This window comes from Lipophrys pholis, assembly GCF_963383615.2.
Source record: "Lipophrys pholis genome assembly, chromosome: 1".
Classification (NCBI taxonomy): Eukaryota; Metazoa; Chordata; class Actinopteri; order Blenniiformes; family Blenniidae; genus Lipophrys; species Lipophrys pholis.
Window position 1 is genome coordinate 18,951,205 of NC_137635.1, and position 25,703 is coordinate 18,976,907.

The 25,703-nt window shown below is 41.9% G+C and overlaps 1 protein-coding gene across 1 annotated transcript in view; it reads left to right on the forward strand.

Moving 5' to 3' along the window:
- snx29 (sorting nexin 29) overlaps positions 1-15,303 on the forward strand; it is a 148,696-nt gene extending 133,393 nt beyond the window's left edge. The window contains exons 20-21 of the mRNA XM_080465411.1: positions 4,655-4,794; positions 13,754-15,303. Coding sequence (XP_080321537.1) covers positions 4,655-4,794; positions 13,754-13,880 — 267 coding nt within the window. The 3' untranslated portion in view covers positions 13,881-15,303. The remainder of the gene's footprint in view (positions 1-4,654; positions 4,795-13,753) is intronic.
- Positions 15,304-25,703: the final 10,400 nt, after the last annotated feature.

A 25,703-nucleotide genomic window follows, 5' to 3' on the forward strand; every position in this document is an offset into this window, starting at 1 on the left:
CTTTTGCAAATGATCTGTATGTCCTTCTGCTTTTCGTAATTCTAATAATTTAAGATGTAATGCTATTAAACATACGATTTGAAGGTAGCTTAACCACCCACACCATGTTGCATCAATTCCAGAGTCAAAAGCTGAGATGGGCTAAGCCAGTTACCCTGAGCAGAGCTTTTCTCCAGATTAATTTGATTCAGTCGAGGCTATTGAATCATTCAGTCAGGTCAGCTAGATGTCAGACAGTCAAAAATGTTCAGTACCGTACGAGTTTTAGGAAATATGCAATACATCATGCAACAGTATCATGTTTTCTACAGCAGAGGACAAAGACCACAAGTATGCAGCTGATGCCATTAGGAACTGGCTGCACTGTAACGAGAACAAGGAGTCCTGAAAGTGATGAATGACCTTCACACAGCCTGGAGGATCTGAGGCGGCGTACATCAGACGATCTTTGGTTGTACCTCAAACATGTCTGAAACGGAGTTTTCAACCAGTGTGAATCAATAGATGCACAGGGCGGACACCAAAAACGGATCTTTTTATGAGTCCTCATCCTCTGCATCCTTATCGGGAAGACAAAGCTTTGGGAGCTTTATTATTTTAGTTTTTTGTGACATTGTGTGAAAAAGTAAGATGAGCATTCACTCAAGGACTGCTTTGTTGCCTTTGTAGCTCTTGGTACGGTTTTGCCTTTTTTGGGTTCGCAATGTTCAATTCGACACAATTGACTTCTCGAGTTATTTCAAGGCGCATTTACAGAGAAAAACGCAACAATTTCAATTGAGCGAGCATAAGCGAAGTTGGAAAGGAAGAAACTCATTTTTAAAGGAAGAGACCTGCAGAACCAGACCCGTAGGTGGAAACTTTCTGGAGAACACTTTACTACACTTATCGATTACTTCTTTTACAAGTAACTTTACTGGCTATTGACACTTTTATACTAGGATGGTTGTAGCATTATTCCATCAGTATTTTATTTCAAGTTTTGATTTACTGATTTATTCATTGACTGGTTCCACCTAAGATTCCAACATGTTTCTTTATCATAGAATCCACATTATGCATTTTTCATCATCAGAAAAAGTGGATATATCGAAATGGGTCACATCTATAACCATCTATAAATTGAAATCTTGCACAATACCCAGTGTCAATAATCATGGAGCAATACCATACTGATGTAGTATCAAGTTTTAGATCGGAAATCAAAAGATCTCCAGTCAGGAAGTCTTTTTTAAATTTTTTATCTCAGATTTGACTTCACATCTAGTTCCTGCTTTTGTTGGCAGTATAGTTCCTCGTACCTTACTCCGTACTGACTGAACAGTGACTTATGAAGTGGCTGTAGTAGACAGAAATAGGCCACAAGATGCTCAAACAAATTCTTACTCACCTCCTTGTCTATATGACAAATAAAAATAGACTTGTTTAGGCTCCGTGTTGTACAAGTACAGCGGCGTGGGGGGGGGGGGAACTGAGGAAGGAGCACTGTGGAGATGGCGGGATGCGAGCAGACAGATGTAAAGGGACAGACTCAGCCTTGTACCAGCATCAGTATGCCACAGTAGTTTCTGCTCTGCCCTCTTGTTCCTCTCTGCGAACAAGAGACAGCACCTGGCCTCTTCAGCCCTCGTCTCTGTCTCCACAAGAGGATGAATCTGTCACGATGTCCATTACTGTTATTACTGCTCCGACATCCATGAAAGCAGTCAGGGTGTCCCTTATTGTGTTGACATAGCATGAAACCCACGCTGGCATGCACATCCTAATCTGACACATCAGATTTACCCGCTGGTACCCCGTCTATTTTACCCTGCATGCAGCCCAGCTGAGTTATCCTCTCGTACTCCCCTGAACTTCCAGCCAGTACTACAATGAACCTTTCATCACTCCCGTGTTTTAGAAGTTCCCTCGGGCCACTTAAGTGTGCGATATCCACCAACTGTTGGTGTTTAAAGAGGGAACAATGGCCAAAGTGCTTCTGAGGTAAATGTGCATTTGTGAAATAACTTTTTCCACATATTAGTTTTTCCTGTTGGGTCTTCATCAGCACAGCAAACAAAGTCTGATGGTTGTCATAACTCATGAATAATATGGCATTCAAAGGATTTAACTTGATATCGGGAAACTGTTGGGAAATCATGCAGTAGTCTTCGTGCAGTTGTCATTGCGGTATGGACCATTTGTTCCTTTAAAGAGTCTTATGTGTTTCTTAAATTATAATCTGTCTGTGTAACATCATTGGCTGTAACACATTAACTCAGACAATTGAAAACAAAGCTCCATGGATATAATAGGCTGGTTGCTTTTGCTTCTTATTCCCATTAAGTTTGGACTCGTTCATTGAATGAAAAACCAGTGAAGGATCAGTTGAATGTGGCATCTTCATCATCAGAACTACTTGCAGAGTCAGTACACCGAGTCGGATGTGAAGAGGTTACACATTGTCTTACTTATAGTTATATATCCATAATCTGTGAGTGCAAATTCGATTGGGACAACATTTCCCCAAAATAATGGTAAAACCTATAAAAGATGTCTTTTGTTGTCTCATGAAGCTCTTAATGTAGGTCCTGTTTAAGTGAAGTTTTTTAAGTGAAAACGGAGAACTTCTTGGAGTCAGTTTACATGACGACGGCGCTCAGAGCCACTGAAAGTGCATCTTTTTGATAACTGCTTCCAAGGTGGAAAATGTTGACAATTTTCCTACTCTGTGTAAATGGTGGGAAAAAAAGCCATTTTTTGGAAATTCCCATGTAAACGATGGGAAATGCAGCTTTTTTGAAATGCTGTTACTGCTCATGCTTAACACGGCTGTAGTAAATAGTTCTTCTGCACATGTGTTAGTAGGTGGACAACAACAACAACGGTGACCTCTTGAGTGGCATGACTTCCAGTCCATGTTCTCCTGGGACTTGGTAGTTTTATAGTTAAGAGTCACTTGTAATAGCAATCCAACTTTATCGTCTCTCCTTCCGAATGTCCGTGTGCATTACAAAAACAAACAACAGCACCAACACGTGGAGTGGCATGCTAACTGCAGCATTTTCAACATTTCAGCAGTTTCTGTGGAAACGGACATCATTTTCAAAACATTGCCATGTAAACGCAAAACAATGCGTTTCCACTTGAAAAGTGGTTGTGTTAATGGGGCCTTTGTGAAAACAAGACGCTCTGGGCTTTAGCTGAAGAAACAATGGTTACCCACAGTTATTTCGGTGCATCTGTTCATTGATGAATGTGAACCCATATTAACTCAACAGTCTCTTGTTTCTCTCTTCATTGCTCATTCAACCTTAGTAGCACAAACACACAATTCTTCATGTCCAAGAGGACCAAGTGTGTATTTTAAAGCACAATAAATAAATTCGCAAGGGTCTGGGGATTGTTGATCAAAATAGAAGCAGTAGTTTATTGAAAAAAAAAGGAAACGGGAAAATGCTGGCCTCCAACAATGGCGTTGTGTTCCAGTCCCCAGCACCAGCGAGGGTAACACGGAGCATTGCCCAGGCTTTGTTCTGAGCCCTGCCGGATGCCGATTAGCTATGCTACCAGTAGCCATGTGGCTCCATGCCTCTGTTTCCAGAGTCGCTCAGTAGAAATGGCTCCGAATGCTCAGAGGACTGCACTTCATCACCATTACATACAAAACAAACCACAAATATTCAATGTGTTTGTCCTAAAATAACATGCGTGTGGCTTTTGAGTGTGCATCATCCCTTTTGAGCCCAATGACTGTTTGCTCACTGGCAGGGCGACGACTCAAAATGCTGTTAGTTTGAAGTACAAACAAACACTATTTGGACTAGTTGTTGAAAAGCCCAGAGGGACACGTCAGAGGGAAACACCTCAGGATCTCAAGCTGGATAACCTCTGAGACAAAGAACCCTTTACACATACTGTACATTTTGCTATTTTAACAATGGATTACTCATGGGCAAAGTCTCACAGAAGGTTTAATAGTCTTGTGCTTTTTTTTTCCCTACTTTGCTCCTGTGCCTACTTTGGGAGTAGAACCGGATACAGTTCTCCGTTTATCTTTAAAAAGCTGCACTTACACTTTGCCACAGTGCAGGGATTTGTGTGGTTGTTTTTTTCTATTCTCGGTCAGCTTAGGTTGTTCAAGCAAGAATTGTTACATTTTTCAGAACTGAAAAGTTTCTGTAGGATCTCAGGTTTTAAGTCAAAATATACCTACATGGAGAATGCTGACCATGTTTGCCTACATGGAGAATGCTGACCTCAAATAACTTTAGACTTGGCCGGCTCACCCCTCAATCTGTCGGTCCACTCCGTGAGCTCATTTGTTCCGATGCTGGGAAAACCAACACTGGTGGAAACAGCATGGAATAAAACAATACAAAAAAAACAATGTTGGCGTTGTTGAGCGAGAGCACAAACAAAATCTCAATGTCAACATATTTCTTTACAGCTTGGACTCACTTTTTTTTTTTTGTTGCAGTATTTGATCACATATAAGCACAAAAAGTTTGAATCCCACAGACGAGTCACCGCTGTGGCTCCCCAAGCAAGACCCTAGAATCTTAAGGTCTAAAAAGTATTAGAACTGTAAAGTTTTGCAGCTTTAACTTGAACACGTGTTCATAAGTATCTCTCTTTCTCTCTCCCTCTTCCCTCTGTTCGACTCTCTCCGCAGGATGCCAAATTTGTGGAGGAGAGGAGGAAGCAGCTGCAGGGCTACCTTCGCATGGTGATGAACAAACTGATCCAGACGCTGCCCGAGTTCACAGCTCGACCCACCAAAGAGACGCTGCTGTCTCTGCTGCCTTTCTGTCAGTAAGTGGGCGCACACACACACACACACACACACACACACACACACACACACACACACACACACACACACACACACACACACACACACACACACACACACACACACACACACACACACACACACACACACACACACACACACACACAGAAATGGGAATGTCAGTATTTTGCAGGTGTTACTCCAAACTTGTTGCATTAGATGGTGGATTGTAACGGCCCCTTATCCACAGTTTTCCGTTTGTAATCCCATTGATTGCTTAAACAAAGAGCAAAAAGCTGTGTGTCAGTTTGAGGTATTAGTTTTGCATTCTACCTATTTAATCTGAAGCAGTTGGAGAAAGAATTAGCTGTCACGACTGTTGTGATAGTAGTTGTTACAGGATACAAACAGCAAGGATTAATGTCACTGGAAATGCCAAATCCCTTGTAAACACACTTCGGCTGGTCCCTACCTTTTACTCTCGCATCCACACATATTTATACACGGTCTTCCTCACACTGGCACATTCTAGCTTGTATGTGAAGCCTCAGTTTACCACCAGCCAGATAAGCCTCTTACTAGATATCAGTTCTTGATCACAGTATCCATCATTTTTTTGTCATTAAAGGCAAGTGGACTTGCTTTAGGTTTGATCATTTCTCTCCATCATAACCTGAAACAAAGATAGACTCATTTAGTGTTTTTATTTCAACTCCTTTGGTGGCTGAAAATCAAATGCCTCTAGTTGCTCCCCACTGTAATAATCATTGAAAAATGAAATTGTTAAAATGTCCTAATATTGTGCGTACAGCTGTATTATCATAGTGTAGTTATACCACTAATCACTGATTCGCTCATTAAGTTAACCAGAAAGTATTTAGTGAGTTTGAGGGAGAAGCTTTATAATCAGCAGGGTAAAAGATTTATGAACCGATGCAACATCAGTAAAAAAGGTGAGATAAACTACCAATCTGATGAATATATGCTCATGTTTATGAAATGGTGACAACTTTAAGAATACAGCTGATTGATGCTCCTCCGGTCTACTCGGTTATTTTGAAGACTCTGCATGTTTTAATGTCTTTTTTTTACGTTGTGGTTAACATTTTGTGCAACGGAATGCGGAAGAAGTAGAAGAGGTCAATGAAATTTCAGTAAATGTAGCCCATCACTATGTTATGATAGTGCTCAGTGACCAGTGCATTATGCAAAAGTAGTGATGTTACAGCAACATGTTATTTCAACACCTAATTCAGGTTTCAATCAGTCAGAAAATGTCTTTTGTTATTGCATGATCCACATCTGGTCATGTCCTTGTTCAAAGCTGTATTTGCAACTGTATGCATCATTTTCTTTAAAGATTGTAATTCTCTTAGTTTTTAGCCTTTTAAAATGTCCGTCTGCAGAGAGAACCAGTGTTGCTTTCATGCCTTCATCTCAGTGCTTCAGGCTTGTGGAGGGTTTTTTGGACAGCCAGTATTTCAGTCACATAATTCAAACTAACTCTGATTAGTTTGCTCATTAGAAGCAGCTGATTTCATCTGCTGTGAAAGCTGCCAGTTGAGTTCCAGCTCTGACCAGACAAGTGGAATTAGATGAGTCAAAACGGAGGCTCTCTGATCAGCAGGGGCTGCATTTGTGGCACAAAACTCGCTGATAGTAGATACCTAGATATTTTCTTTATACCAAGGATGAACAACCAAAATATATTTACTGATTGTAGGAGCTGTCAAGTAAGTGAATATCGAAAGGATTTACATAATTATTCAGCACTTGGTTTCCGCGGTAACCGTGGCAACAGATAAGAACATCAGCGTGAGATTGCAGTGATTTTCCCTGAAACATAAGAGGGAGAAGAAAAGAAACCGTGCCGTTCCTTTGTCCTGCACTTCCTCCGCTGTCTCAACCTTCACCTGCTCGACGGCATTAGAGCCGTACGGGATCTGCTGGTGACGGCCCGGGAAATCTTCATGATCAGTAATACCCCCGTGAACTGGTGGGAGAAGATCAATCGGCTCGTTCGCGTTTGCGTCAAAGTGCAGAATCACTCTGCTACAAGGAAAGGTCATGTCTTTAACGCCTCACATCTGCATTCGCTGAACTCTGTGTCCGATCACATATGTTGTGTCATCAAAGAGACGCTTCACAAGACAGTTTCAATACGTGAAAGAGAAACTGAGCAGGACGGGGCATGCATAAGATATGGTTGGTTTTTTTTGTTTGCTGGTGGGAGTTTACTTTTTAGATTGTTGGATCTTCAGTTAATGAATCAACCAACTCCTGCAAACATAAATTGTAAACTTGTTAATGGCTTGTGAGTATCGCATCCCTTGGAGGTCTTCAAACTGCTCACCACTGCAGGGAGGAAGGAACTGCGATATCCCTCCTTCACACACTTAGGGTGAAGGACTGGGTCACTAAAGGAGCACCCCAGCACTCCCAGAGTGTCCTTCATGGGGTGGGAGTCGATGTCCATGGGAGAAGACAGCTCAGCCGTCTACCATGTACAGATCTTATTGTTTTAGTTTTTATGAAAACACAACAGAAAACAAACATCTTTTCTTGATCTTTTTTTTCCACTAACAAACAGGGTTCCCGCGGGGTCTTAAAAAGTCTTAAAAGTATTGCATTTACAAATCTGCATTTAATACCTTAAATAAAGTCTTAAAGAGGTATTACATTTGATATTGTAGGTCTTAAATTATGTAGAGCTGCTGCGAATAGTCGACAAAATGAACGAAAAACATTTGTGTGTGCTGCTCTCGCTGCTCGCTAAACCTGCTCGCTAAACCTGCTCCTCTTCCTCCTCCACTGTTCTGATATGAAAACTCCAGCGGCAGGTGCTTCTAGTTAAACTAGAGCGTGCGAGGCGGTGAGTGGCGGCTAGCTACCCTCTGCCGCGCGCCGCCGCGTACTCTCGCTCATATCACTCATTGTTTAATCATGTGTAGCATCACTACCGTGTGTGCCACGAAACTCTTTAGCATGTAGCATGGCTCGGCGCTACGTGCTGCACCTGGTTGGACAAACTCGTCTCGCGGACCCGCTCTACTCTTCTTATTGGTTAGTGTCGATGTTTACCTGCCGCATGAGGGATGGTGAGCCTGCTTTATTATCATTATGAAGTGTTGCTAACCGCTAAATTATCCCGACTTTATGTGACAATGAGCAAATATTAAGGATGGATTTACTTCAATATAGTCATTTTACAGCCACTGTTTCTTAAAAAAATTTAGTGTCTGGGCTGATTTTATAGAAGGCCAAAATTGAGTGTGTACCCACTACTCCAGCATCCTCTGAACACACTTCACCACTGAAGTATATGATAAGAATGAAACAACAATAATCTGTACTTTTTATTAAGCCTTCACAAGAACAATGACTCTGTGTTTTTGGCAGTTATGTTTTAAGAAAAAGGGCCTATTGTATTTATATATATATATTATTGATACACAATGGTATGTTTGTAAACTTAGTTGCTGCTGGTTTTCTTGGTTCATTTTATTTATTTGGTTTGGTATGTTTTGGCCCCCTGAGTTGTACTCAAAATAAAATAAACACAAATAAATACCCACCATTTGATTCATTTATTTTTAATTAGTCGTAGATTAATCTGAAAATTTGTCAAAAGATTAATCGTTACAAAATTAGCCATATAGGCACAGCACTAACGTTTTGTTGCCATAAATGTTTTTGCTTTATATTGTGTTTAGATGCGTCTGGCAAATGTCCAAGCTGCAAAGAAAGTAACATTAGTGGACCAACTAGGAACCAATTTGCGTTGACCGTGAACCTGCTTTGAAAATCGGCATTAAATTTACTTCCAAGTAGCCTTAAAAAGTCTTAAATTTAACTTGTAGAATGTAGGAATCCTGAATAAAGTATCTCCTGTTAGATTCATTCATTCATATTGATGCAGACGAGATATTTAGTTGTTTTTGCACTTGATAAATGTGTACTACACATTTAAAAAGATTCAGATAAACATGCCAGGAAGGCATTGTAGGTCTCACACACCAGAACGCCTTCAGTTTCGCGAATAAGGTTGTAATTGGTTTATTTAAATATCACTATTTAAATAATTAAGTTTAAAAAACAAAAAACAATTCAAGGTTCACCTCACCACCTGGTATTATATATTATAAAATAGCAGATACATTGAAATCTCGTGGAACGTCTCTGCTGGCGGACTAAGATTAAACTTGTATAAACCTTCAAAACACTCACTGCTCATTATTTAGTCTTCTCCCGAGAGGCTTAATAATCACATCTCTTTTTCTCATATCTCCAACCCGAAATAGACCCCTTTCTATCGAACGAATAACATGAAATATTATGGTGTCAAACCAGCAGTCAAAGTGGAACTTGATTACGTTAGTTTGCGCCGTTCTTTAAATGCACAAACATTGTTAGTCATAGTTGAAAATGTCTTTATATACAGAAGATGTATGTTTCACTGAATCAAATTGTTGACCTTTTTCTGTAAGGTGATTCACATGAGTGGTGGTGGATGAGAAGAACCATTTAACCATATTCAAATAAAAGAAAAAAATATATAAATGAAAGTCAAAAATGAATATACTGAACTGAACTCAAGTCATCGAATTATCCATTCAAAATTCACATATATCCTTGTGCCTGTTTGGCTTAACCTGTTTGGCTTAAAGCGAATGAAATGTTTGCGGCCTTCACAATGATCAAAGTTGCCAAAAGGTTTGCTCTTCTACATGTAACAGGTTCCCCATGCAAAACAACAGTCACTGTTACTTGCTTGCATGAAAAGCTAATTGGTCAGATTGTTGGGTCTAAACCAAAAATGTCAAACTCATTATAGTTTGATTTGCTAGATTTGATACCAGATGGTCTTCCTGCCCCAACTGAGATTTAAACCCAGGTCCCCCGAACTCAAAGTCAAGACTTAACCAGATGCTCCACCAAATTTCTGCAAATTGTCATTCTTTTCAGATTAAAATGAGCAAAAGCCTGTCACTTTGCAGAGGGTTGGATTCTTACAGCTTTTAGCATGTTACACAGAATCTCACGCGTCGCTGATTTTGGCTGCTCTGTGTCATTGGCTGATGGTGGCCCACAGGTCTAAAGTCCATCGCGCCACATGAAGAGGACTTGTATACACGCCTGCTTTAGTTAAAATTCTGCAGAAGTGATGTTTCACCACACTGGATGGAGTTTCTAACCTGCGTGACTCGGTGAAATTGCGGTTACATCAGATGATCCCAGCTCTGCCTATCAGAATACTCCCCTCTCGTGCGTAAAGGCGTTGCTCCGAGGCTCTTTAGTAGCGACTTTACCACTGTGAGCTTTTTCTAGACTCCTTGAGTGCCTGCACATTTGTTATGATCAAACCTGTGGTGAGCTTATGTCTTTAGTGAAGGATGGAAGCTTGAACGGTTATCAGACTGGGGAGATAATGTGCTCATTGTCATGGCTTTTTCATGTCTGAAAGTCCTGTCAAGATTCATTTTATGGTTCACAATTAGAGAAATCTTTTTTGTCTCATCTCACTCTTTTATGCCCACTGTTATCAAAAAAGCAAACTTTTTTCTTTAATTCAATGTTTTCTTTGAAATTCTTACCATTTGCCAGGTGGTTTGACTGGATTGGAGCTTCTTGTGGGCCAGTTTTGGCCCAAGAGCCTTATCTTTGACAATCTATCATTTTCTAAAAGTGTTGTGACTCATTCAGTTTGGCCGTTCTGTTTGGAGTTTGCATGTTCTCCTTGAGTAGGCTTGGGTTTGTTTGTTTTTCCTGAAAGAGTGTGTGATTACACTGTGACCTATCCATGGTGTACTCGTAGTTACCGGGTTTATTCTCCATAGTTAGCTGGGATTGGGTCAAGCAGTGTAGAAGATGGACTAATAAACATGATGCCTACCAAACGTCACTATTTGACAGATGTTAGTGAAACGTCTCGATCACAAGATGTGATGTTGAGCACAAGAAATGACCGCTTGTGATATGACGTGAGAGATAAAGGGATCTAAATGGAGAAGGACGGTGGGAGAGTAAGTTGGTTGAGAGAGCGGGAGAAATACCGGTAAGGGCTGAACACGAGAGAGGTCCTCCTGGGACACACAGTGCTCAGAGGCCAGCCAGATCTGGAATGTCATTAACACAACTGCAGTGACCTCAACACCAGATGGAAATCAGGGGTAGTAGCGACACTAAAATGAATTATTATATAATTCTCGGTGACAATACTCCTGCTGTGCTGCCAAAAAGTAGTTCCTCGAGTAATTCAAAAGCCATAACACAGCTAATCCTCCAGTGGTTATCATTTGTCATCATTGGACTCTCAGACTGATGAGAGTTGGCAGAAGGAGTGTTTCCACTGCTTTGATTCTGCGGAGCATAACTTTGACAAAAGCGCTGACACCAGGCGTTCCTGTGATCTTTTACAGGATGATAATTTAAAATAAGAGTGGATATCACTTTGTGCTCAGAAGGGGATCAAATAAGTGCTCCCAGAGGAAATGGACAGGAAATGAATCTTACATGGAGTTAGTACACTGTAGTTTATGTTCCTGTGGAGGTTAAAATATTGTACTTCATATTTTGGATATATATGGAAAAAGTCCAGCATAATGCAAAAAATTATGAAAGCTATTTCAACCAGTGAGTGACGTGAAATTGCCATAAATGTTGAATATCGAAAAGCAAACCGGTGATCTTTTTCTGCTCGGATGTAAAACAAAACTCTTTTCAGTACATCCGATTGTGTGGGAAAAGGTTTTATTTATATAACATTCAGATGTAAGATGGTGTTTTAAGCAGCGAACATAGCAGTATGATATATACAATTATTTTAGACTGTCTCTCTGTGTTTCTATTGTGAGGGTTCATATTCGGTAAATATGAAAGATGGATGAACTGATAGATGGTATTAAATCAGAAAGTGGAGGCGGCATCACAAACCCAGTTTTGACAAAACAGACAACTACTTAAGCTTACAGAGCAAGATGGTTTTTATATAATGTGGGGTATAAGATGCAGTATGCCCATCAAGGAGCAGCTCTTAAATAATAAAAGTTTAGTGTTCCCCACCACTTGTTATGCAGCTTGACCCTCATGACGTTTATGGTTTACTCAGGACAGAGTTTACACACTCCAGCCCGAGGTCTGTGCCTTCTTGACCTGCTGCATCACCAAAAGAAACACTGCTGTAGACCTCTGTCTCATTGTGGGGAGCTGTCCGAGGCGGGACCCGAGACAATTCATCAGTGGTGGGGTCTCATGTTTAGTGTGTGAGTGAGGAGACCTGGAGAGAAGGCCTATTATCCAGACGGTAGTATTTACTACACCCAACCTGCTGTTTGACAATCATTTTGATGTGCGCTTGTGTTTGTGTACCCGTTTACTCTAATGAAGCTCCTCCACATTCAAATGACCAATATTCCAACAGTGCCTGGAAATGTTATTATCCCGCACAAATCAATATCATGTCCAAACGGGGGACAAACACATGCTGAGAGCCAGAGAAGAATCTATAAGCCTAATTAATTTGCCACATTTAGCTACTTTTCCCAGTTTGATATGAATAAATGAGACAGCTTGCAGTTTCAACTCTGCACACTGCCCTCAATTTAAGTGCAATTTTTGCTGATCTAACGCCCCATTGCATCACTGTTTGGACAGCCCTGGTCAAATTCACAGAGTGTGACTGCTTGTGATTGAGCCTGGCTGGTGAAGAGGAGATATGGGAATAAATGGCACTTGAGCCGTTGCTAAATGTACATTTCTTTTTCTTTTTCTTTTTTTTGCCAGGGGAAAATGAATCATTTTCGTCGTATTAATGAAGTTGAGGAGGCACTCAGATTGGCTCGCCACACCGCCCCTCCCTGCATGCCGTCAGATCTTGACGGTTATAACACAGACACGTAGCAGGAAGACATTTTTCATGAGTTTGAATCTTGGTTTGTGCTCGCCGGTCTGCGCTGCCTGTGTGTCTCCACAATGTTTCGACAGCTCTTACTGAACTCCGCGTCATTCGCTTCTTAAAAGATCTGAATTGTCCACCACAGCTTGCTTTTGTTTTTCTGATTTTATTCTACAGATTGGATTTTCACTTCAAAACGTTGTCATGTGAACTCAGCTCAGGAAGCAGGGATGCAACATTAACAAGGGTTGTTTTGGAGAAACACCTTCTTTACAGCTTTACAGTTTTTAAAAAAAAATATGAACTGAAAATCCCTTCATCAAAGAATCAATTGAACTCGAACTGCGATTCGATCACACAGCTGCTGCGTCCTCTCGGGCGGCAGGCGAGACGTCGCTGGCGTGTGAATGAAAGCAGAGCGGAGGAACACACAGTTTGAGACGGGCGGAAATCATTTACCCTCAGGCCTTTTGTGTCCCCGCCTTTCATTTCTTCCCTTTGACGAAATGTCTCTCGTTCATCCCCGTCATTATGGGATGACACTCGGAGATCAGCGGTTCACATGTTGTAGGGCCGTCGTCACGGTAACAAAGGCAGTGATGTCATCGAGTGGCCAGTGCCATTTCCCTCCAAGTAATTGAAAACTGAAACGTTGCAAGAGGAGCATTTGAAGCTACCGAAAGAGTCTGTTTTCCAGTTAAAGAAATAATGACATCCGTATGTTACGCACCGACGTCCGAATCTGAAAATCATTCCATCATCATCTCAAACAGAAAAGAGAACCTTGACAGATGTAGAAACGGGAACTAACTGCAAGCAAGCAATCATTTAAAGACATTTCCATTTTGCGAACTCCAGTGAGCTGTGGATGTGGGACGTGTGATTCGGCATATTTGGCTCATGAAATCTTCATTTGCTGTTTTGACTAATGTGTAGTTTACCGGGGAAAAACGTCCCGTGGCAGAAAGGAAACGATTAGGCCACCAGATGCGGCGTCAGTGGTGTGTCTGAATCAGAAACTCTCTGATACATTTCAACAGATGTTCGTTCAAAGTCTACAACTCTTGTCTTTCCCTCTCATCTAGAGACACGCCCCAAGCCAACGACAGCGGCGCCAAGACCCCTCGATCCAAAACGTCCTCCCGCTTCCCCAGACTGGGCCGCAGCCGCACGCAGGAGGCCAGGCCCGAGCCCCAGAGCGGAGACCTATGAAGCGAGGATCTGTGTACAGCCCCGAGGATCACGGTGTTCAGACGCCTCGCGGCGCGTGAGGACGTTCAGGAGCGTCTAATCGACCTCCGATTTGTTCCGGACAAAGCAACGGCCGAGAAACGATGAAAGCAGTTGCGTCGCAGGTCCCTCGAGGAGAAGATATTTAAATGTTTCTGTGTTGCCCGGCTGAGTAGAGGATAGATGAGCCTCTCGAGGCTGCTGAACGGTGGACCCAATCATACGGCACCTCTTACCTCACTGAGAGATCAAAGTGCTCTCTGGAAACTGCACATGGACTACCCTGAACTGCTCTCTCCAACACACTGAGAGCATGGGGGCGGTTTTCCCTTTTTTCTTTTTTTTTTACACTCTTGAGATTTGTAGTGGAAGTGTATCATGGTCACAGTGCCTACGGTGTTTTGTAGCTGCTTTCCTGCTCCGGGGTGGGGGAGGGGTGTGTGTGCAGAAAAGCGACGAGGTGGTCAATTTAAAGACTTTTTATTTTTTACAGCTCATATGTCAGCATCACGGTGCCATTTACACTTGAAACGAAAACAGTGATTCACAATCAGTGACGTGGACCACCAAGCAAAGGGCATTCTATATCCCTACTCCTGCAATATTATATTATCGTGTTTTTTTTATAATAATCTGCAGAGGATGTATCGTATCTTAATGCCACCAGGGATGCAGTAATGATCCAAAATAGGTTTAAAATTTTATATACAGGTCAAAAAAATGACAATATAGGGACTGTGTAAAGGTTACTGGGCAGAAGAAGTGGTTAAATCTTCTTTTTTATTTTCTCCTCGGTAGTTATTAATATTTTCTTTTGACCTTTTCCTCAGACTTTTTCATCAGCAACATCCTCCCTAATATCTCTGAATGAAATATGAGCTCATCCCAACATTAATAATACTTGTCACAGTACTGGACCTAAAATTTCCACGTTTCGGGCAAACAAGCAGGAAACTACATAAAAGGTTCAATCTCAACTGAAATGTGAAAACATATACATTTACACTGATGAAAATTGGTTGAATCTCTCGTCACCGGCCTAAAGGAGAACCAAACTTTGAAATAGGCCTTCTTTAAGATCTGCCTTCAGAACTATAACCGCACAACATGAAAGTCTCTATAATTTATCGACCTTGTTTCTTTCCAATTCTGTCACATTTAAGTTCTTTTTGTTTGACATATTGTTACAAACAACTGAAATGGAAAAAATTGGAAAATAGTTTGAAAAAAAAAAAAGATTCACTTTGTGGCTTATAAACATTATTTGACACAATGAAATGCTTTTTTTTTTTTTTACTTTCATCTAAGCATAACGGTGAAGAATCAAACACAAAAGCATTTTTCTCTGCCTGATCATTTTTGCACAGTCCCTGTTGGAGAAATGTTCTATATAAGCGTAAATTATAAAAAAAAAAAAAAAAAAAGGATCTTTCCACATATCCAATTGTCTTCAGCTTCATGTTCTAATGTGTATGCCAATATAGTGTCAAGTGTTTTTGAGAACAGACGCTGTCTGGAGTTGCTTCTGGAAACTTTCTGCTCCGTCAGAGGTCGACTGGCTGAACTGCACAACTCAGTCTGTCGTTGTTGAGCTGACGTGTCACAGCAAGATTTAACGCAATGTAATGTTGCCAATGAATGTTTGGAAAAAATGACTAAACACTTGAAGAAAAGCTGCTGGTCGGAGTGTGAGAAGAAGGGCTGCCGAGCGTCGAGTGTGTGTAAAACGGAGGCTCATTCATATCCACGGCTTCACCCAAGAGTCATGGCAGACGACGCTGAAACGAGGAGCCATTGTGTTTGGACGGCTTCAATCAAAGGGTCGGCTCGCAGCGTTGCACCGTTTGCCGATGGGAGGGCAAACAAACGGGGCTTGTGGGTTTTAATTAAGTTGTTGTTGCTCCTGCACAGAAACGACCCCTCGCCAGCCGTCCAGCCGCCGGTAAGCGCGTCGTCAGGAAGCTCTCACAAGGGTGCCGTCAAATAAAGGTTTTTAATCAGACTTCTTACAGGCCTTTTTACACAAAGATTGGATCTGTAATGTAATGTGCTGTGGTGAGCTGCTGTGAAAATTGTATCAGAGAAATATTTGATGTATTGGCAACTTTATGTTTTGGAGAAATAGGTCTGCATGTCATCTGGAAGATTGATTAATCTCTGCTGGTATTTATTCCCTATTTATATCCTTTATTTAAAAAAAATAATAATAATAATAAAAATGACCGTACAGGATAACACTGGTAACTCTCAACACATTACAACTGCATTTTTGGTCACTTGTAGGGAAATTTGAATGTGTGGGCTTAATGGCATCTTTTCTCAGCAAACTATAATGAGAAAAAATATATAATAAGAAGCATGTGTACGGTTTAAAATCACATGTCTCACGACAACAATAATAATTAAATTAGTACATTTGGATCAGAAAACACAAAAAGCTGCAATAATTATAGTAATTATAGACCACCAAACTATATTGAGTCAATCGAAGAAAAAAAATGAAGAGCTTAATTCTGAGTGTATTGAAAGATGTGATCCCAGGATGTTGAAAGATATTTCTGTACTTCTCATAAAGCTAGACCATGATGGGACAAATTTAATGTGAAATCTCTCAAAAAGTCGCATAAACTGACCAAAACCAAACCGATTTCACCATTCCCAGCTAAATAAAATCTCTACATTGCCTATACTCCCTCTTGAACAGTACTCATAACATGATGTATAATAATAATAATGTATAACATCCTATACACATTACTACTACCCTACAAAAAGTACATTTAATATGACAGACCAGAGTTGTGTGTGGCAGTAGATCGTGTAAAGAACTGAATGAACTGCTTCTTGCTGTTTGAAGGTTTTAACATTGAACTTGCGTTCACAGGAAACTTCACAGGACGTCTTCATGCTTTCAACTCTGTAGCCACTCTTTTATTTTCTAACAGAGCGGCTTTAAGATCTCAGGTCGTCTGAGAATGCACAAAATACCCACAATAAAAAAAATAAAATAGTTTCCCGATGACAATTAGCTGAACACCACTTCTCTTGATATAATCCCCAACATTGATCCACCCACAGTCCTCCACACACTCTATGAAATGACTTCAAGGTTGGTAAACAGCAGAATGGAATGATTTGTAGAGACTTGTTGATTGAGACGCAGCCAAGTTGTCCTCTTGCAGCAGCCTTGTCTGTTCTAGTCTACTTTTCTGTCCTCGCCTTAGTAAGCAGTCAGGCCTTATCTGTCAGTGTCACGGCATCGAGAGAGTGAACAATAAAGTACAACGTGTACAGTGCATATACAACAGATTTCCTTGTCTTTGTTAACCTTGTTGCTTCTGCGGGGAGGCGAGCGGCCGTCGCACCATTCTGCCGCAACAGTGAGCTTTGTGTTTGTGAATGCCTGTCAGATTACATACGTGTATCCAAGCATACGCGTGTGTGTGATCCGGGTTAATCTCGGAACATGTGCAAGATGAACACGTCGGCATTACGTTTGGTGTATGGACGGTACGCATTAATAGACCGGATTTCGGAGCGGCTGGAATTATTGTACAACCTAGACTGCTTTGCTAAGTCGCCGTGGAGCTTTTATCCAAACCACACAGCCGGTTTGAGGGAGACGGTCCTCGGTTTCCTGTGGGAGGGAAAGAAAGAAATGGCAGGGGGCGCAAACTGCTCGTTGTCCATTGACCAGAAAATTGGTTACAAGCCTGTTTAGAATGTGGATGGCTGCTTTTAGCAATGTTTTACACACACACACACACACACACACACACACACACACACACACACACACACACACACACACACACTCGTCTCATACTTTTCATTGAGATCTTGCCTCTGCACTCTGCCTTTTTTTTAGATAAATTGTGAATATTTTTAAAAACCTGTTAGCTTTCTTTTTAAAATCAATATAAAAAATAAATCTTAAATGCGAGTATACACAACACAGCTAACGATTTTTTTTCCTCCTACCTTAACCTCTGATGGGAAACTTTGTGCTCTATTTTCATTTTCACATCATCTGTGAGGCTTCTCAAATTAAGTCTAATGGATTCATTTCGACACAGCTGGACCCAGATTAAATTACAGAGGGGTCTCTGGGGATGTGGATAAAAACAGGAAGTGCCAGAGCTAAACGTGAGTCCTCGAAACCCCTTTCTTCTTGACTTCCTTTATTAAAAATTTGTGTTAAAATTGATTCAAGAAGCATATTTCATCCGAAAATCAGCTTGAAACTTGACGTAAGAAGGAAACTCCAAGGCCTCTTCATACTCCATAAGAACAAGACGAAAGTTCGGCAGTGCGGGGTCCTGCCGAACAAAATGACGTCATTTCCTTCTTCCAGCTCCCTCTGGCCGAAGAAATTAGTTTCGGCTGTGCCAACCGCCCTGGCCGAACTCTGTAGGAGCCGCACTGCCGAAACTTCTGCACCTCCGTGTGCTGTGCATGCGTGTTCCGGTTCGCTCATGACTGTCGATCATATTTTAATCATATTTAGCTTGTAACCTCGCTACTGTACGAGCGCCGCAGCTCGTTAAAATGTCGGAGTGAAGGCTGACGTGATGCACCTGAACGCATCACGAACAGCTGTCAGCTCCTGTAGTTACAACCGGACCAACATCGGGCTTGGACAAAAACTCTTTTATTACTGAAAAAGTTCAGAGAAATGTATTTCTGAAAGCACTGGAGGCGATAAATAAACTGTGCAGTTGAAAAGTTCGCATCACAGACGTGTGGCTGCTGCGAGGGGGCGTGGCCTGCGACTTCGGCAGCTTCTTATCGGAGTATGAACAGTCCTGCCGAAAAAGCTTTTTTTTTCAGCAGCTGGCTGACGTCACTGCCGAATTTTCTTCTTGTTCTTATGGGTTCAAAAGGGAGTATGCAGGGGCCTTAACAAGAAAAGAAAGGGTTTTCGATGCTGCGAAGATTGATTGAGTTGGAAAAGACTGAGCTCGTCAGGCTGAATCTCCAATTGACCTTATGAGACACACCTGAGAGGAGGAGCAGCTCCACAGGTGAACTAGAGGTTCCTTGCAAGCCGTGCATCCAAATGTGGTTTTCTGAATTCATGCTTTTGTGATTTTTCTTGTTTCTAGTACCTTTTTTTTTGTTTTTTTGCTGTCTACGTCGGAAACAACCTGTTTGAGTTTGATGACAGGCCTTCTAGGTACAGGTGAGTCAAATCTCTCTAAACCTGCAGCTTTCAGTGTGTTTACATCTCTGACCAGTGTTCATGGTAATACTACGAAGAATGGTGGCAGCAAAAAGCGGCGCAGAAGACAAATCAGATGGTTTTTTTTAATAAAAAAGAAAGTTGTAGAAAAAAAAGAAGACAAATCAGACGTACAGGAGAAAAAAAGTACACGCATTTACTTCTGTAGGAAAAACTCACCTCGGGTGAAAAGTCATCTTATTTAATTTAAAATGTGAGTTAATGTTCTGAAATGTATTCAAATGGATCCGTATAAAGACATATAAGGTATTTTTGAGACATCTATCAGCCTATCTTATGGTTCATAACTGACTGAAGTCTTATTTATGACATGATCCACCACTGAGCATAAGAATACATGTGCCATAATCTGTGTCCTCTCTTCCTTTTGTCCCCGTCAAGATGCTGAGTTTCTACCCCGGCTCATTTTGCATCACTGTATATAATTACCAAGCTTTTACCTCTGCGAGGTGAACGTGAAAGAGACGGGCACGTTGGTTTAAACAAGGTCACTGCATAAGCAGCGCGGCTATGTGCACACGGTACCGGCTCGCCGTCCGGACGCATGTTCATTACAACGATAAGGAACCGGCACGCTATAGATGGCAGGGTCTTCACGCCGGAAAGAAACTGAGATTAATGTGTGCTCTTGCGAAGGGCAGCAGGCGCTCAGAGACTAAAAGTCAGCGACGCCGCTCTAAACTGCTTTTATTTACTGGTATATTTACACTTCTTGCATTTGGTCCAGGTAGAGTTTCTGGTATTATGGTTATGAACGGTTATTCTGCTGTCAGCCACCTGGTGCACTTATTAAAGAAGGATTCACTATGGTTCACCTAAAGAGCTGTTGGCCAGACACCAGGGACTTTAGAAGCTCTGTTTAGCCCCGTTTCCACAGTGCCCCTTGGTACCGGTGCCGGTCAGGTGAGGGTTGACTATCCGTAACCAGACCCGTATCAGTGCCGCGTTTCCATTACACGGGGAACGGTTTGAAATGTAGGCGGGGTTATGAATGGTTGCGTAATCATGCAGGATGTGACGCCATAACGGGAGGACATTTTCAAAAAAGTTTCCTGATTGCTGCAGAAGAACTGATTGGAAATGGCTGCTTGCTGGGAGAACAGCGGTTGTCACGGACCAATGAGTAGACGGCAGTGTTGAAGCTCCTCCCCCTCATATCCGGCACATTGCGCCTGGTACCCCAAGTGGAGGGGTAGTGAGAAATGGTTACCAATGGTAACAGTTGGTAACGGTTCTGAGTCAGTGGAAACGCACAACAACCGGTTCCGACCTGACCCGTACCGGGACCAAGGGGCACTGTGGAAACGGGGCTTTTGTGACGTCTTAGTCCCTGTTTACACAACTAGGTTTCAAGTGAAAACGCCATGTTTTTTGCGTTTACATGCCAGCATTTTCAAAACGATGGGTGTAGCATTTTCCCTTATTGCCATAGAGATGGAGTCAGGGGTTCCACTTTGGGAGCCGTTCTCAAAAACTCTGAGCATCGTTGTTGTGGAAACGAACATCCAAAATGGTATGACATTTTTTCATTTTCCCTGGAAAATGGGGCCTCGGCTGTTGCAAATCCCACCAACCAAACCCAATATGCGTTTGTCACATTGACCTTATAACAAAGCATTGTCTTGAACGTTACCTTGCAAACTGTTGTGTTTGCATTTTTTGGTTCAACGTTAAAAATGTGAGCGCAAAATGAACTTTTTTTGGGGGGGTTATCGTTTGTCCTCACACGATATCTGTAATCGTGGCGGAGCTTATCTTTGTTGAGATTAGCAGAAGGGCAGAGAACATGGTCACCAGCACATCACACAAAATTCATCCATGCACACGGCGACACTGATAACACACCTTCAAATATTTCTTTGGATTGTATAATGGTAGATACCATGGAGGAAGCCCACTAAGTGAAAACCGAATAATTCTCATATGTGGTGCTAATTCTGGCTTTAATGGAGCTTCAGTCATCTTATGATGCACAGTAATTAAAATGTGTTAAAAGATAAAGAATCTCACCTTATTTTTTCTTCAATAAAAACCAGGGGACGCTCTTATTGCAAGCCTGCATGCTCCTATGAACCAAACATTTTGATTTGTCTTTGCTCCTCTGGTGTGATGGCCTTTTAAATGACCTTTTGGTATATTTGTCAATTCTTCAGTCACCACTTGCACGGTGGAATAATTCCACAGTCTTTGTTGTTGGACTCTGACGTCACAGAATAAGTTTGTTGGCCTGTTTCTCGATTAAGTTGCCTTCAGAACTCTGTGTGAACTTTAACCTGCTTTTCTATCTGAGCATGTTGTTTCTTGGTGCTACTCACTGGCGGCTTTCCTCCTGCGAACGAGATGTTCTACATATTTCTGTGCTTTTTACACAAAATATCACCTTCCATTAGTCGCTCTCTCTCTCTCTCTCTCTCCTTGCATTCCTGCTATATCTTCACACTTTCTTTATGTCCCCGTCTGTCACACTGTGTGACTTTCTATCACTCGTTCCGTTATTCCTTCTATTTCATCTTTTCTATGTGTTTTCTCTCTTCCTTGATCCTCTTTCTCTCCCCCTCTGCCTCCCTTCACATCCTCCTCCCTTTCCCACCTCATCCACCCTCTCTTTCTCTGCCCATATCTTGTTCCCTCTGAGACTCAGCCTTCTTGGCACAGCGTATTTACTCAGCCAGTCACTGGCTGCCTCTGTTTATTACCTATTCAGCGATGAGGCAGCAGAGACAGGGAGAAGGAGCTCTTTGGAGGATTTCTCCTCTCAACTCTTCCGCTGCCGCCCGTCGCTGAATCTTAATATGCTGTGCTGCAAAATTGATTGTTTCAGGTGCTCTTTTTCCCCCTTTCATCTTTTTCAATTTGTTCAGTATCGAGCGCAGACTCCAGCCTGTTATGTAAAACAAAGTTCACATGAGATGCCGATATGGGGGGGGGTGGGGTCAAAAAGATGGATCACCTCAGGCTCGGAGAAGAGGATATGTTTGTGTTGCATCTTATCGGGATGAAATCCCAAGTTAAGCTGTAATGGATTATGTTAATTAATATGCTATCAGTTGTGGGAACATGGGAAATAAACTGTGTGCTTTATCCGTAAGCTGTTTATAAACTTATTCACTGTGAAGCCAACATGCAGCACTGTTAACATCAAGTCAATTAGACAACAGATATGCTGATACTCGCCACGTCGAGGCCAGATAAGAACAGGAGCAAATAAATCCACGACATCGCAGGATAGAATCAGAACCTCATCTCAGGGTTCAGCCCGTAATGTCGAAAACATTTCTCTACTATTTTAGTTTGCTTTCCTACACATTACAATTTTTACTTTCCAGAGGGATCACAGTGCTTGACAATAGCCTGTGGCACCTTTTGATCTGCCCTGAAGCTTCACCAGAACGCCGTGATCCTCGAACTGCAGCAGGTGCAGCAACAGCCGAGTGAGCAGAGGTGAGATTTGACCCAGTGATCTACGACAGAGCTGCCACTGATACTGAGACTTCTTGGAGAGTCGGCGGGAAAACTTGTGTGGCCCTCTTTTCTTGAGTGCGAGGGTCCTCCAGTTCTTCTGGGCTGTGGGTAATAAGGCTGCAGGGTATTTCTCCTTGTTCTTTTAGAACAAATTAGCCGTCATAGTTGAGTTCAAAAGAACAAAAAAAGAAAAACCAGGTTCCAGTTCTAAAATATTTTTAAACCTGGATGTCAAACTGCCCAATGCAGATAATGTGAAAGATCAGAAACTCATGAAATGAGTTCATACTGTTTTTATTACTGGAAGATATTGTTAAAAAGGCATTGACTGAAGAAACGTGGGATTTATTTTTATTGAATTATGGTGCATTGAAGCAGCAATGCTGCTGTAGTACAATAAGGGGGAAAAAAAAATGTTCTTTAGGGTTGGTCTGGTGGTAATGGTGTGCTGTCAGAGTGGGGACATATCGATTCAAAACCACTTGGCCACTGAGTTGCACAACTTACAACTTGCTTTATGCTCTGTTTGATCATCACTGAGAATCCCAACACCAGGAACCAGTAAACTCTGTGTTGAACCATCTTGGCATCCTCTTCACAATGACACGGTTTAAAAGAAAAATGTTTTGGTGTTTTGTCACGCAGACGCATTTCTGAGGCGGCACAAGCTCGGTTATTGGCCAATTAGGTTTTCTTGTGGGTCTCTGTTGTCTTGGGAGCTGATTATTTCAGATAAATAAGAATCAGTGCACGAAGAAAGAGCATTGTTAGTCCTTAAATTGGGATTGAGCTGAGGTGAGAAATACTATTTCCCAGGAGGTGAATTCAACAAGTTTTTAGACAATGTTCAAACTGATATCAAAGTGAGCTCATGTGTCAAAGAGACAAACACTGGTGAATCTTATTTTCAATTTTACCTTTTTTCAGAAAGAGACAATCCAGTCCAGCTGCTCATTCAGTGCACTCATAACGGTCCTGCTTTATTAAACACACTTACAAATGACACTGAAGTTCCTCCAGGAGCCGCATGCTCCTGCTGACATGGAGGACAGTAGGTCAGCCATAACACAATAAAATAACATTTACTGTGAGGCTATACACGACTGCATCACTTCACACCAAACTGTTAGTTTGTTTCTCCCTGCAGAGCTGGCTAAAGTATAATCTTATATTCATGTGCATGTCTTCAGATCAGTACATGCAATGTTATAGTTGGTCCCAAGAGAAAAAGTATGGAAGATGGCTTCTGTTACTGGGATATAATGTGTATTTTGTGTGTAAAAAAAGTATGCATTGATCTGTATCACAAACCCTGATATACCAGTAATCTCCCTGTGATCATCAAAACTCAAAAATCAAAGAATAAACTGGGTGAAATTCATAGCTCCTATGGAAATGTTGAGTTGGAGAGACGAGAAGTCCAATATCGTCCTTAACACCAATAATTGGAAAGTATGACTAAGATTCTGGCCATGCTTTTATGTTTGGGAGATGTTACTGACGTTTATCACAGTAACAATGTATATTCATTAAATATGGTAAGGATGGAAAAATTCTAGACAACATGAAGATAAATAAGTCGGTAATCATATTTTTCAAATTAAAAGATAAGCAGGAAGAAAAAAACAAAACAACCAAAGATGAGGCAACTGAAGAGCGACCCAATAATTAAACCATTGAAAAAAAGGGAAACCTTTAATCTCTTATATAATCACAAATGTACCGTCTCACAATAAGACCCCCCCCCCCTCCCCGAGTGTCTCATCTTTCTGAAATAAACTAAGCCTGTGAACACAAAGCTGAAACGTTGAAATTCATTAAATATTCCAACGCTAAAATGTTGAAATGTTGAAACTACACTGCTCAAAAAAATTAAAGGAACAGTTTTTTATCAGGGTATGGCATGAATTCAATTGCACTTTTCTGATAAGGTTTTGGTCAGGTACGTGGCAGAGGGGGTTGTTAATCAGTTTCAGCTGCATTGGTGTTGATGGAATTAACAACAGGTGCACTAGAGGGGCAACAACGAGATGGCCCCCAAAACAGGACTGGTTTTGCAGGTGGAGGCCATTTCAAGTTCCTCCCTCTTGATCTTTTTCAACTGTTTTTCCACAAGTGTTGGCTTTAGCTAGAGTCATTATCACGACTGGGAGCATGAGGCGATTTCTTAACCCTCCTGAAGTTGCGCAGATTGTCCAACTCCTCCAGGATGGCACATCCCGAGCCCTACAGAATGACCTCCAGCAGGCTACTGGTGTGAATGTCTCTGCCCAAACAGTCAGAAACAGACTTCACGAGGGTGGCCTCAGGGCACGACGTCCTGTAGTGTGCCCTGTGCTCACTGCTCAGCACCGTGGAGCTCGATTGGCATTTGCCATAGAACACCAGAATTGGCAAGTATGCCACTGGCGCCCTGTGCTTTTCACAGATGAGAGCAGGTTTACCCTGAGCACCTGTGATAGATGTGAAATGGTCTGGAGAAGCCAAGGAGAGCGCTATGCTGCCTGCAACATCATTCAGCATGACCCGTTCGGTGGTGGGTCAGTGATGGTCTGGGGAGGCATTTCCATGGAGGGACGAACAGACCTCTACAGGCTAGAGAACGGCAGTCTGACTGCCATTAGGTATCGGGATGAAATCCTTGCACCCATGGTCAGACCCTACGCTGGTGCAGTAGGTCCTGGGTTCCTCCTGGTCCACGACAATGCCCGGCCTCATGTGGCAAGAGCATGCAGACAGTATCTGGAGGATGAAGGAATTGACACAATTGAATGGCCCCCACGATCACCTGATCTAAACCCGATAGAACACCTCTGGGACATAATGTTTCGGTCCATCAGACGCCGCCAGGTTGCTCCTCAGACTTTACAGGAGCTCACTGATGCCCTTAGACAGATCTGGGAGGACATCCCACAAGACACCATCCGTCGTCTCATAAGGAGCATGCCGCGACGTTGTCAAGCATGCATACAAGCACGTGGGGGCCACACAAGATATTGAAAAGAATTTTGAGTTGCAGAAATTGAATTTAGGCAAAATGGACGAGCCTGCCACATCATTTTTTCACTTTGATTTTTGGGGTGTCTATATACTGAGCCCTC